This window comes from Oncorhynchus clarkii, unplaced genomic scaffold, assembly GCF_045791955.1.
Source record: "Oncorhynchus clarkii lewisi isolate Uvic-CL-2024 unplaced genomic scaffold, UVic_Ocla_1.0 unplaced_contig_13368_pilon_pilon, whole genome shotgun sequence".
NCBI lineage: Eukaryota > Metazoa > Chordata > Actinopteri > Salmoniformes > Salmonidae > Oncorhynchus > Oncorhynchus clarkii.
The window spans coordinates 33,457-48,547 of NW_027258901.1; the positions used below are offsets into that span (position 1 = coordinate 33,457).

The 15,091-nt window shown below is 45.1% G+C and overlaps 1 protein-coding gene across 1 annotated transcript; it reads right to left on the reverse strand.

The window, feature by feature from the left end:
* Positions 1 to 13,757: 13,757 nt before the first annotated feature.
* Positions 13,758 to 14,817, reverse strand: LOC139399171 (zinc finger protein 180-like; the record flags this gene model as incomplete). The annotated part of the gene is made up of 2 exons (XM_071144685.1): positions 13,758 to 14,369; positions 14,532 to 14,817. Coding segments are annotated over 2 exons (898 nt in total), but the record flags the coding sequence as incomplete, so codon positions are not given.
* Between the last annotated feature and the right edge of the window lie 274 nt (positions 14,818 to 15,091).

A 15,091-nucleotide genomic window follows, 5' to 3' on the forward strand; every position in this document is an offset into this window, starting at 1 on the left:
GGGATCAATGGCTGTTGGTGTGCTGTCACTTCTTTATAAGAAGGGGGAAGCAACTGACCTTGGCAACTGGCGGCCATTGACCATGCTGTGCGTAGATTACAAGATTCTTGCAAAGGTTTTAGCAGACCGGTTGCGCACAGCCCTTCCCTACGTCGTCCACGAGGATCAGACGTGCGGGGTAGAGGGCCGCTCTATAAGATGGAACCTACAGTTGATCAGGGATTCCATCGCTTGGGTTGAAGATAGAGGGCTGCCTTTAATGGTAGCAGCGCTAGATCAGGCGAAAGCTTTTGATCGCGTGAATAGATCTTTTCTATTCAGGGTGTTAGGTAGATTAGGATTTGGGGAGAAGTTTATAGGATGGATCCGTACTTTATATGTCGGAGCGGGGTGTCGAGTTAGTGTAAATAGTCACTTAGGTGACGTTTTTGACCTCTCGTCTGGGGTCAGGCAGGGATGCCCACTCTCGGCTCTCCTCTTCGTTCTGTACATGGAGCCTCTGGGGGCTGCCATTAGGGCAGACACAGGGGTGGAAGGCTTGTTGATCCCTGGAAGCGGTGGGCTGCGTGTTAAGATGACGCAGTACGCCGACGACACTTCCTTGCTGTTGTGCAAGGACTCGTGCCTGACAAGGTCCCTTGCCATCTTTGGGGATTTCACCCGAGCGTCGGGAGCAGTTCTGAACCATGCAAAGTCTTCCGTCAAGTTTTTCGGAAGATGGCGCTGTAGAACGGATGTGCCTGGTGGGTTATCTCTCTGTGAAGGGGCCCTGAGGATTCTCGGGGTTCATTTTGAGACCTCCGGCTCAGCGACGCTAAACTGGAACATGCGTATCGCAGTGGTACAGAGGAAGCTAGCAATGTGGAAGGCTAGGTATTTGTCTTTTATGGGCAAAGTCCTGGTCCTAAAGGTGGATGTGTTGCCGTCTCTTTTGTATGTGGCATACATCTATCCATTGCCGGCTTGTCTGAGGAGGCCTCTAGTGAGGCTTGTGTTTCAGTTTATGTGGAGTGGCAGGGAGGAGACTGTGCGCCATGCCTTTTGGGACTGTGCCTTTGCCAGGGCACGGGTAATGCTAGGTGTGGTTAGGAGTGATTTTGTTTTGACATGGGCTAGGCTAGAGAGAGGCGTAGGGAGAGCAAAGGGAACGGATAGGGACAGGTTTCTGCTCTGGCTTCTCATGAGTCTCTTTAAAAAGGGACTGTGGGAAGCCAGGCAGAATTTAGTCAAGACAGGGAGAGATTGGGGGGTGGAAGGGATAGTGAGAAGGGTGGAAGGTGATTTGAGGGGGAAGATGAAGAGGGAGGAGAGGAAGTGGGGGAAGCATGCGGCACGGGAGAGGTGGAAAGGGGGTTTAGGGCTGGGAGTGTTAGAGTGAGTTTGGTAAGGGGATAGATTAGGGAAGGGGAGAAAGGGAAAGGGTTAGGTATTGGTTAGGTATGACGGGGAGGGACGATGCTCCCCTGAGGTTTGTTTTTGTTTGATGTTTTTGTAAATACAATTAATTAAGAATGAATGAGAATTATGATTTTGTAATAGTATGAATGGTATTGATTGTAATAAATTATTTTAACCACCACCTTTCTGGTTTAAGATGTTTTTCATTTCAGGTTGAAGCTTCTTTCTGAAGAGAGCTTTTTTTTGAAGAAAAAAAAATGAATACAAACAAGCAAACCTGGTCGGTTCCGGGGATTGGTATAGCAAATACCGTAAGATTTTCATGGACTGAAAAGGAGATGGAACCTTGGGGCAGGGAAACTTTTGGAAGGACCATATTGATGGGATGCCTCAGGATAGAGGTGAAGGAAGTACTTTGTCTTCAAGGGAACCCGAATGAGAAGGCTTTCGATGTGACGTTTCACAAAGAAGAAAAACATGACGAAGTAATGAAGATGGCAAAGGAAGCGGAGAAAACGGGACCCCTGTGCCATTATGCGGTGACCAGCCTGGCGAAGAACAACTTCAGGGTGGTCACCGTAACCATGTACAATCCGCATGTGAAAGATGAAGAGGTGAGGGCCTTTCTGGGGAGGTACATGGACAATGTCTCCTCAGCGAGGTACCTCAGGGACTCCCTGGGTTTCTGGAACGGGAGGAGAGGTTTCCAGGCGTTACTCAGGGAGTCCCCGAAGAGTGTGGATGGCTACCTCCATCCTCCGGCGATGTTCTCCCTGGGGGCTGACAGGGGAACACTCTACTATGCACGTCAGCCCCCGTTCTGCAGGCGTTGTATGGCCTACGGCCATATCCTGGCCTCGTGCAGCGCCAAGAAATGTCGTTTTTGTGGGTCGGAAGAGCACGAGGCCAAGGAGTGTGACGAGCCCAAGGCTTGCCACGGGTGTGGCTCAAGAGCACACCTGTGGCGTGATTGCCCGGCTCGTCACAGGTCATACGCGTCTGCAGCTGGGGGGGGAGCGGGGGATGGGGGGAGGAAAGAGAGGACGCATGCGGATTGTACGGATGGCACAGGGGAGTGGACGGAGAAGGACGAAGAAGGGAAGAAGGAAGAGGCGAAAAGAAAGAGGAGAGAAGATGGAAAGAAGGAAAAAGGAGAGATTAAAAAGAAGGTGGAAGAACGTGGAGGAGCAGAGAAGAAGGAGAAGGGGACAGTGGGACGAGAAGGAGTGGAAGGAGTGGAAGAGGGAAGGGGGACAGTGACGGAGAAGGAGGGAGGAGTGGATGTGGAAGGGGAGGGGGTGGGAGGGGGGGAGATGGGGGGAAGGAGTGGGGGGACAGCCTGCCGGGCTTCCTCGAGGTCGAAATGAGGGATTTGGTGGAGGGGTTAGTGGGGATGGGACGTTGTGTCTCCCCGCTACCTCCTTCACCAAAGAAGAAAGGGATAAAGAGGGGGAGCTTGGCAGGAAGTGAGAGGGAGGGGGGTGTGGAGGGGGAGGGGGGGGGTTAAGAGAGTGGCGGGGGGGGGGGGGGGGGGGGTAATTTGTCCTCCCGGTTTGCCTCAGCCCCTTGCATTTTAGTGGATGACTCCAGTGAGGGGTCGGTGGGTTGTTTGCTAGAGGGATCCCAACTCCTGTTTGGGGAGATGGGGTCCCCTATATGCAGCCCCGAGGCAAACAGGGAGGGGTGGATGGTGGGTGGGGAGGGAGGACCCAACACACTGCCTGGATCATGGGTTGGGATGGAGGACGGGGGGGCGTCAGGAGAGGAGAGGACGTCCCCGCCGGTGGAGATGGACCAGGGGTGCATCGGGTGAGTCTCCTGGTTTTTCTTTGGGTTTTGGGGTTTTTATTTGTTGTAAATATTTAAATGAATAGTTCTGTTTCTTTTTTTAGTCTAAATGTTAGGGGCTTAAGGGATAATGTTAAAAGGAGGGCGGTTTTTTGTTATTTAGAGGGTGTGGGGTTTGATTTCTGTTTTTTACAGGAGGCTCACCTGAGGGATGGTGGGGATGTGTGTAGATTTAAGAGGGAGTAGGATAAGGGGGAATCTTTTTGGGGCATAGGAGGGGTGCACTCAACAGGAGTAGGGATTTTGTGTGGGCATAGAGAGGTTAAAATAGAGAACACTTTTGTAATAATGCAGGGTAGAGTTTTGGGGATAGATGTTAAGTTTAGAGAAGCTAGATATAGGTTAATTGGGGTGTATGGGCCACAGGTGGCGGCAGACAGGAGGGAGATGGTGGACTGTCTGGCGCCCCTGTGTGTTACAAACAGGCACTTGGTGATAGGAGGAGACTTTAATATAGATTTAGGGTTAGGCGGTGATAGCAGTGCAGGTGCCATCTCTGGGCTAATGGCTTGCCATGGTCTGGTTGATGGTGGCCTGCACACTACTCCGGCAATGGTCGGTCCTACATGGCGCAACTCCAGGGGGGTTGCGCGGAGGCTCGACTACATTTTTGTATCCAGGTCTTTGGGTCAGTTGTCTGGGCGGCTGTTGCCTGTTTTCTTCACGGATCACGACGGGGTGTTCCTGCAGGTGGGGTCGCCAGTCTGCCTCTTCGGTAGGGGGTACTGGAAGTTAGATCGGGATATGCTGGAGGAGCAGGCTTTCGTTGACGCATTTTTTTGTTTCTTTCGGAGGCTTGACGGCCTCCGGTCCATGTGCGAGGGGGTGTTAGAGTGGTGGGATTTAGTCAAGGGGAGGATAAGGGCTTTTATAATAGGATATTGTAGAAGGAAAAAAAGGGAGGAAAGGAGGGAGGTGGATCGTATCCAAAGGTTAATTGAACTCGAGTACGAGGCAGGCAACCTCGGCGGGTCGATTGACTGGGAGAGATTCGCAGCCCTAAAGGCGCAGCTCAGGGAGCTGCAGGAGCAGAAGGCTCGAGCTTTCCTGGAGCGTGCGCATAGTGGCTTTCTAGAACATAATGAGACTTGTTCCGCTATGTTCTTTAAGTCGGTTAGGGCCAGACAGAGTAGGAAGGTAATGAAGGGAGTTAGGGAAGAAAATGGTAGTATAGTAAGTAAACCAGAGGAAATGGTCAGAGTGACAACTGATCATTTCCAAGGTTTATTTAAGGAAAGGGAAATAGATGTAGAGCAGGGAAACGTGTTTTTAGAACACTTGTCCCGGCGGTTGCCAGAGGACATTAGAGACGTGATGGAGGCCCAGATCTCACTAGAAGAGGTTGAGAGCGCTCTTAGGAGGATGGGAAAAGGGAAGGTGCCTGGGATGGATGGGCTGCCGGCTGAGTTTTACCTCAAGTTTTGGGGTATACTTGGACCAGTGGTTCTCGAAGTCTTGAAGGCCATCCTTGAGACGGGGGTCCCGGGGGGATCAATGGCTGTTGGTGTGCTGTCACTTCTTTATAAGAAGGGGGAAGCAACTGACCTTGGCAACTGGCGGCCATTGACCATGCTGTGCGTAGATTACAAGATTCTTGCAAAGGTTTTAGCAGACCGGTTGCGCACAGCCCTTCCCTACGTCGTCCACGAGGATCAGACGTGCGGGGTAGAGGGCCGCTCTATAAGATGGAACCTACAGTTGATCAGGGATTCCATCGCTTGGGTTGAAGATAGAGGGCTGCCTTTAATGGTAGCAGCGCTAGATCAGGCGAAAGCTTTTGATCGCGTGAATAGATCTTTTCTATTCAGGGTGTTAGGTAGATTAGGATTTGGGGAGAAGTTTATAGGATGGATCCGTACTTTATATGTCGGAGCGGGGTGTCGAGTTAGTGTAAATAGTCACTTAGGTGACGTTTTTGACCTCTCGTCTGGGGTCAGGCAGGGATGCCCACTCTCGGCTCTCCTCTTCGTTCTGTACATGGAGCCTCTGGGGGCTGCCATTAGGGCAGACACAGGGGTGGAAGGCTTGTTGATCCCTGGAAGCGGTGGGCTGCGTGTTAAGATGACGCAGTACGCCGACGACACTTCCTTGCTGTTGTGCAAGGACTCGTGCCTGACAAGGTCCCTTGCCATCTTTGGGGATTTCACCCGAGCGTCGGGAGCAGTTCTGAACCATGCAAAGTCTTCCGTCAAGTTTTTCGGAAGATGGCGCTGTAGAACGGATGTGCCTGGTGGGTTATCTCTCTGTGAAGGGGCCCTGAGGATTCTCGGGGTTCATTTTGAGACCTCCGGCTCAGCGACGCTAAACTGGAACATGCGTATCGCAGTGGTACAGAGGAAGCTAGCAATGTGGAAGGCTAGGTATTTGTCTTTTATGGGCAAAGTCCTGGTCCTAAAGGTGGATGTGTTGCCGTCTCTTTTGTATGTGGCATACATCTATCCATTGCCGGCTTGTCTGAGGAGGCCTCTAGTGAGGCTTGTGTTTCAGTTTATGTGGAGTGGCAGGGAGGAGACTGTGCGCCATGCCTTTTGGGACTGTGCCTTTGCCAGGGCACGGGTAATGCTAGGTGTGGTTAGGAGTGATTTTGTTTTGACATGGGCTAGGCTAGAGAGAGGCGTAGGGAGAGCAAAGGGAACGGATAGGGACAGGTTTCTGCTCTGGCTTCTCATGAGTCTCTTTAAAAAGGGACTGTGGGAAGCCAGGCAGAATTTAGTCAAGACAGGGAGAGATTGGGGGGTGGAAGGGATAGTGAGAAGGGTGGAATGTGATTTGAGGGGGAAGATGAAGAGGGAGGAGAGGAAGTGGGGGAAGCATGCGGCACGGGAGAGGTGGAAAGGGGGTTTAGGGCTGGGAGTGTTAGTGAGTTTGGTAAGGGGATAGATTAGGGAAGGGGAGATAGGGAAAGGGTTAGGTATTGGTTAGGTATGACGGGGAGGGACGATGCTCCCCTGAGGTTTGTTTTTGTTTGATGTTTTTGTAAATACAATTAATTAAGAATGAATGAGAATTATGATTTTGTAATAGTATGAATGGTATTGATTGTAATAAATTATTTTAACCACCTTTTTGGTTTACTTCCTGTCTGTAAGTTTGGTGAGGGTTTTTCTTTTGTTTCCCTCTTCTTGGGCAGATTTAGTGGGTCTCATGGTGGGTGTCTTATGTCTCAGTTGTTGTTACTAGTCAACTTTCAGTGGACACCATCATAGTGTCATTCAGAATCCCTCCTAAAACCTGTTTAGTTTTTGTTGTCAATGACTTTGTTAGTTCCCTCTTCTTTTTAAGTGACGTTTATGGTTTTCTTGCTGGGGAATGTAACAAACAATGTAGTAAAACAAGCTTATATTTTGGGTTGTAGCATCCAGTTCTTGTTAGTCATTAGTCTTTCAGTTCTGTTTGCTGTGTATGTTTTATTTATTCTTCCTGTGAAATGCATTGCGTTGCATCCATGTCTGAAATGTGCTGTATTATTCAAGCTTGGTTTGAACATATTGCAAAATAAATGAAACCAATGACCAACCAATCGACTCATGCTCCATCTTAGTATGAAAAAGTTTACATTTAGTGCATTTGTTGAAGATGAAAAATTTTGAAATCAACAATACGAGATGTTACAACGAACTGAATCGTCAATGGAGGTCTTTCTCTTTATATAGCCTGCTACAGCCAGCAATACTATTAACTCACAAGGGGGCATAACGTTACATGTACAATACTATCCCATTTTGGAAACGTTACATGGACAATACTATCCCATTTTGGAAACGTTACATGGACAATACTGTCCCATTTTGGAAACGTTACATGTCCGCGTTAATTATCTTAATTATCTTTTCAGAACTTCTCAGAAATGAATCAAGTCCATGGAATGGATATAGACAAAAAAGAGAATTCAATGACTAGCAGAGGTAGAGAGGCGAGGCAGGGGGGAGGACATCATCCTGCTATTTTGACAGTCCCTGAAGGAAAATACAGAAGAGGGATTTGCTCTTATTCCTTCCCTTCCTCTAATGTATTTTGTAATAAAATTAGCAAGTGTAGTAAGATCAATGCTTTACTAGGACTGGAGACCACAGCAGCGATTCTGCTCTTGCCCTACCTCTTCAGGACCCGAGTGGCCTTTATGTCCGTGACATGGTATGCTTATGCACCAATCATCTGTTTCTTCATAAACATAGGTGTGCATGCTTATATAAAACTACAGCTGAACATTTGTTATGGTCTTTGTTAATTGTATGTGTATTAATCTTTTCTTACTTTTGTTGACACAGATTTCACCACTCTTCACTCCTTTACTGCACATCGGCGGAAATCCATTTCACCATGAGAGTGAAATCCCGCTGGCCTTTGATGGGGAGAACATCCACGCCCTCGAGGACGTCCCCATGGGACTTGGGGCTCTGCTTCGGCTGTATTTTTTTAAAATTTCCCTTAAATTTCCCAAAAATGTCAGAAAAACACTTATGTTATTAAGTTACTGTGTTCTGGGGATAGGAGAAGTTGGGTGAAGCCACCAGGGCCGGTCATAAAGATGGCAAACTTCCTAACATAACTAGGTGAATATGATATACACACTAAAGCTGAAAAATCTGCATTTATTACCAAGTCTACAATGTTGTTAGTTTACCTATGATTCATTTTTAATGTAGGTTGTTTTTATTGTACATCATCATTTTAAAAAAATGTTGTTGGGTAAATTGTTTTGTAAATATTAATTCACATTTGTCGTGCCACTAAATAAACAATTAATTATTTAAGTCAATATTGTCAATATTATTATAATATGTTTTTATAATGGAGGGAAGGTGGACAGGGAGTTAAAAAATGAACCCCAAAGGTTCTTTGAGGAACCATGATAAGGGGTTCTTCAAATAACATATAGGGGTTCCCACAAAAGGTTCTTCAAATAACTTTTTTAGCTTTTTGTCTGAAAGTTATTTTCTCAACTGCGATACCAACTCCAGTCAGCAGATGGCGATGTGTGTCTTTCAGGTGATTCTGCCACTGTGATGTAGTGGACGGGACGCTCCTTCAACATCAACAGTTAGTCAGGCACTTTGGTTCACTCTAACTTGATGGAAAAAAGGTTTATTCAATAAATCTAGCAACTCCTCTCATACTGGGAAGACCCCCACAGGCCTTAAGGGCAGTTTTATTTCAAATGTAGTACCCGGACTGAGAAAATCCTATAAGTGTTTTATAGTGGACACACTCCCATCAGTTTCTGAGACAACTGCACAGACTTTGCAGACTGTTTAATAATGCTTAAACCTCATCTTTATCAAATTATCCATTAAAGATACCAACTTAAAACCTACGTTTGTCTACATGCGGGTTGCTTAAATTATATCTAATTATATTCCGAGTTTTACTTTATCAAATCTCTAGTAATCATTAAACACACATACAATTCATCATATGTTCATATATTCACAGAATCCATATAAAAATAAATTCTTAGCTACTCACGAAAACCATTCAATTGGCTTTTTCAAGGACTCTCCATAGCTAAGAAGCAACTCTCCAAACATACTCCCAGCAGAATAAAAAAATTAACTTTTGTTTCCCAGACAAAGACCACGGGATCCTCAACTGTTCTCTAAACCTCCCAGGAACTATAGACCTTCCGCTGCTTTCTAAAATATCATCCCGTTTATTATCTAATTTTCAATAATCTGAGTAAGCATATTTCTATATGTTACTATCCAAACGTCAGATTAAGACTCATTTCCACATCCACACAACTCTCATATCAGTCACACAATGCTATTCCCAAACATACCTAATCAATTAGTTTTTCAACAATATTTTTACCTGCAGGAATATTTTCACATTTCTATCTCATGGTTAGTTCCTAGGATAATGCAACTCATACATTTATACACAGAGCCTCCTGACTGGGCCCTGTTTACACCTCCACACAGGAATACACACTCCGAGGCTCCTGAATGGGCCCTGTTTACGCCTCCAAAGTGCCCGCTCACATAGGAATACACACTCAGAGCCTACGAGGATTTTCTAAAAACTCACTTTAAAAAAAACTAGGTGTATAGAATCTGCTCGCTGCCTCTCAGGTCTAAGGTGGGTCCATCTGCTCCGTTCCCGAAGTGTGGTCTCCATGAGATTCCAAGTTTGAGGGATCCCTCGAGGACGATTTACCCAGGTCGTCAGGAGCGGTCACCAAGTCAAGATTCACATTGGCAAATGTGATTGTTAATTTCTTTAATATCAAATGAGAAACAAACTTATCACACAAGTCAGATTTATTCTTAAACTAAATCTTTATTCACTTATTAATAAGGGAGCAGGTCAATACACACATATAAAGTGAATCAATCGAGTGCTCTACAATAATATTGGCTGGTCAACAAATCACCCCCAGATGATTCGTTGAGAGCCACGAGACAAAAGTACAAAGGTCTTTTATAGCTACGATACACCCCTTTCAACCTACATGACCAACAACAGATGTATAGAACGGGTCACAAGGTTAAGGTTTGTATGAAAGATACGTATAATTCACAGCAGACAGTATCTGCTGTAAAAACAGTACTCTGTGTAGAAACCAGGGTCTGGCCCTGGGGTCATCTCTCCCTGGTAACATATAGAACAGAAACATTAACTCATAATCTGGAATACTGTCTCTTTAGGTTTTAATCACCCAAAAGACATTGTAAATCTCCTGTCAGTGTTTTCTCCCAGAGGCCCATCCTCAGTAGAACACAGACACAATAGTTCTAAGAACCCTCTATTCTGTTGCATAACACAACCATTTGATACAATAAAAGTACAATAACATAATGTTGCAGTTTTGCTCTCAGTGTCCACTGAAAGTTGACTAGTAACAACAACTGGGATATGAAAGACACCCACCATGAGACCCACTAAATCTGCCCAAGAAGAGGCAAACAAGAGAAAAACCCACAACAAACTTAAAAACAGGAAGCAAACCAAAACGGTAGTGCAACTAAAGGTTTTGATTTGTCACATCTATCAAGACAACTGGAGCACTGGGCCAGACACTCTTAAATAGAACCTGGACCAGCTCAGGTGAAAAACCTTCTCACTAACGAGATGGACAAGCCAGCACAGGTGTAACACATACTGACTAACGAGGTGACACCAATCAGTGCGTCCTACGTGCTAACGAGATAGACGTGCTAAAGTCCAACCTCAAAACATAAATGGAAAAACCAAAGCCTGTATCACCTTCCCCCTTAGACAACAAACATATCCTATATTTTTGTTGGACACGTTTGCTCACCACCAACAGAAAACAACTTCCATTTCACATTATAATCAACTACAATGCTTCACCTTCACCAATATAAACATGGTGTCTACTGGCTGTCAACAATTAAAAACAAGAAAAAACACCTATTCCTAAATAATAATAAACAATCATGGTATTTTTTTCTCCTTTTTCTTTCTATAGAATCCTACAACTCACTAGCTTCTAGAACTCTCGTCTTCCTACAACTCAATAGCTTCTAGAACTCTCGTCTTCCTAAAACTCACTTGCTTCTAGAACTCTCGTCTTCCTACAACTCAATAGCTTCTAGAACTCTCGTCTTCCTAAAACTCACTTGCTTCTAGAACTCTCGTCCTCTTGGAACGAGCCCAAACAAAACTCAGATCAAATTGTATTAGTCACATGCACCGAATACAACAGTGAAATGCTTCCTTATGAGCCCCTAACCAACAGTGCAGTTTCAATACGGAAAAGAATAAGAGATAAAACTCCAAATAAACACACTGGCTCAACGCAAAACACAAATCTTTTTGACTGCCCACCCCAGAGATAATCAGTAACCAAGTTTTCCTTACCACGGACATGTCTGATTTCAAGAGGAAACTCCTGCGATATCCGTAATAACTTTCCACCTCACTGCGGAGCTTCTCTCTCTTTTCAGGGTTCACTAGATAGGCATGTTGTTGGATCTGGGCCCAGTCCCCAATGTCATGCTCTAGAACATTTGGTTTGGCACATGTGAGAATTAACCCTGATATTCTAAAAACAGGGCAACAATGTCAATATAATTGTACCAAAAAATTGTCATGTTGGTTGCATGAATAAACATCACTACCAAATGTTACATGAAATGTAAATATGAAATATTTGATTGCATAGTCATATTTTCAATGTCTTTTCAATATAATTTTGCTTGGTGGGATAGCCCAATGTCAAAACACAGTTTTAACATGTCCAAATCAATAACCAATATGCAGGAACAGTTTGGGGATAAATTGAAAACCTAAACATAACATGTGCTATTTACACAAACATCTGCCACAATAATCACATTACTTGTATTTTTTAAACAAGCTCCTTATAAACTGCACAAGCACCAGAAACACTGTTGTTTTGACAAATAGCAATAAATCACTGATATCGATTAGGTGGGAAATTAGGTTGTACGTGCTGTTGAAACTGACACAACAAAACGCATGGAAATGGGAGATATATTTTACCTCCCTGGTTAGAGGACAACCTGCAGAAGAGTCAGCTACATTTGGGAGTGATGCATTAAATTTAGGGGTCGCTAAACAAGGGAATGCAACACTTATTTGTCATCACTCATCGATATCATGCTAAAAAAAATTGTGAGAGAGGAGAGAGATGAGGTTGCACGTCCTGTTAAAACTAACAGCTCAAAAACCACACGGAATCTGGGAGTACATCCCTGGGAGTACATCCCTGGTTAGAGGACAATTTGTAGAAAACAGCACGCCACATTTTTAAGTGTTGCATTTTGATTCAAGTGGGTCACCAACGTGGTAAGTGTAACACAACTCCTAATTGTCCCTAGAATTTCTAAGCAAACAGCTGGAGGCAGGGCTTTCTCCTGTAGATCTCCATTTGAATGGAATGGTCTGCCTATCCATGTGAGAGACGCAGACTCGGTCTCAACCTTTAAGTCTTTGTCTCTGCCTGGCCGGTTCCCCTCTCTCCACTGGGATTCTCTGCCTCTAACCCTATTACAGGGGCTGAGTCACTGGCAAACTGGTGCTCTTTCATGCCGTCCCTAGGAGGGGTGCATCACTTGAGTGGGTTGAGTCACTGACGTGATCTTCCTGTCTGGGTTGGCGCTCCCCCTTGGGTTGTGCCGTGGCGGAGATCTTTGTGGGCTTTACTCGGCCTTGTCTCAGGATGGTAAGTTGGTGGTTGAAGATATCCCTCTAGCGGTGTGGGGGCTGTGCTTTGGCAAAGTGGGTGGGGTTATATCCTTCCTGTTTGGCCCTGTCTGGGGGTATCATCGGATGGGGCCACAGTGTCTCCTGACCCCTCCTGTCTCAGCCTACAGTATTTATGCTGCAGTAGTTTATGTGTCAGGGGACTAGGGTCAGTTTGATATATCTGGAGTACTTCTCCTGTCTTATCCAGTGTCCTGTGTGAATTTAAGTATGCTCTCTCTAATTCTTTCTTTCTCACTCTCGGAGGACCTGAGCCCTAGGACCAGGCCTCAGGACTACCTGGCACGATGACTCCTTGCTGTCCCCAGTCCACCTGGCCGTGTTGCTGCTCCAGTTTCAACTGTTCTGCCTGCGGCTATGGAACCCTGACCTGTTCACCGGATGTGCTACCTGTCCCAAACCTGCTGTTTTCAACTCTCTAGAGACAGCAGGAACGGAAGAGATACTCTTAATGATCGTCTATGAAAAGCCAACTGACATTTACTCCTGAGGTGTTGATCTGTTGCACCCTCGACAACTACTGTGATTATTATTATTTGACCATGCTGGTCATTTATGAACATCTTGGCCATGTTCTGTTATAATCTCCACCCGGCACAGCCAGAAAAGGGCTGGCCACCCCTCATAGCCTGGTTCTTCTCTAGGTTTCTTCCTAGGTTTTGGCCTTTCTAGGGAGTTTTTCCTAGCCACTGTGCTTCTACACCTGCATTGCTTGCTGTTTGGGGTTTTAGGCTGGGTTTCTGTACAGCACTTTGAGATATCAGCTGACATAAGAAGGGCTTTATAAATAAATTTGATCCAAACTCTTATTGTTTGTCAATATTTGTTAAATCACATAAATAGTACTCTTCCATTTCAGAGCCTGGATTTTTCCCCATTAGGTTAATATCCATAACATGTTGATATCAATTCATAAGTGGGCACACGTTTAGGCTTCTACATTGTGAAATCATTACAATACTCCTACTACAATGTTAAAACATTCTACATTGTGACATTAATTCATTGAAATCATGAAACAACTACTTCATGTATGTATTTTCTAATATTTGATCAGAGATCTTTTATCAGATTATCTCTGGTCACAGCTATGAGATTTCAATCCTGTGTGTTCTCTGGTGTTGAGTCAGATAGACCAAAACTTTTCCCACATTGACCACAGCTATAAGATTTCTCTCCTGTGTGTGTTCTCTTGTGCACTGTCAGATCTCCAGATCGACTAAAACTCCTCCCGCATTGACCACAGCTATAAGGTTTCTCTCCTGTGTGTGTTCTCTGGTGTTGAGTCAGATGGCAAGTTTGAACAAAACTCTTCCCACATTGATCACAGCTATAAGGTTTCTCTCCTGTGTGTATTCTCTTGTGCATGGTCAGAACTCCAGATCGACTAAAACTACTCCCACATTGACCACAGCAATAAGGTTTCTCTCCTGTGTGTGTTCTCTGGTGTAGAGTCAGACTGCCAGATGAAGTAAAACTCTTCCCACATTGATCACAGCTATAAGGTTTCTCTCCTGCGTGTGTTCTCTTGTGCACTGTCAGAACTCCAGATCGACTAAAACTCCTCCCACATTGACCACAGCTGTAAGGTTTCTCTACCGTGTGTGTTCTCTGGTGTCGAGTCAGACTGCCAGATGTAGTAAAACTCTTCCCACATTGATCACAGCTATAAGGTTTCTCTCCTGCGTGTGTTCTCTTGTGCACTGTCAGAACTTCAGATCGACTAAAACTCCTCCCACATTGACCACAGCTGTAAGGTTTCTCTCCTGTGTGTGTTCTCTGGTGTAGAGTCAGGTTGCCAGATGTAGCAAATCTCTTCCCACATTGATCACAGCTATAAGGTTTCTCTCCTGTGTGTATTCTCTTGTGCACTGTCAGATCTCCAGATGAAGTAAATCTCTTCCCACATTGATCACAGCTATAAGGTTTCTCTCCTGTGTGTGTTCTCTGGTGTTGAGTCAGATTGCCAGATGAAGCAAATCTCTTCCCACATTGATCACAGCTATAAGGTTTCTCTCCTGTGTGTGTTCTCTGGTGTTGAGTCAGATGGCAAGCATAAACAAAACTCTGCCCACAATGATCACAGCTATAACGTTTCTCTCTTGTGTGTGTTCTCTGGTGTACTTTCAGAGAGATTAATGTTGTAAAACTCCTCCAACATTGACCACAGCTATAAGATTTCTCTCCTGTGTGTATTCTCTGATGAATTGTAATGCCCGATGAGGTGAATCTCTTCCCACAGTCAGAGCAGCAGTGAGTTCTCTTCACTGTGGGTCTCTGCAGGTGTTTATTGAGGTGTTCTGATCTGGAGAGACCCTTCTCTCCCTCTTCAGCATCATGAGGTTGTTGAGGCTCCCCAGAGGATCCACGATAGTCCCGTATCTCTCCTGTGTGAACAACAAAGTCAGACAGATGATTAAAGGCCCACAACAGCAGAAGTCCACTGTAAAAGGTGATGCCAACAGCGTAGCTATGATGTTGTACAGCAATTGACGTCTGTAATGAATGTTAACATTATTTGACAATTGTCTTAAAATTAGCAAGAAAAGTCATATTTTTTCTTGTTTTCACATTAGTAGTAACATCGATGATTGTACTGCGGAGAAGGTACGGTGGGATTCGAAATGGTCAGTGATCTGTTTGTTAACTTGGC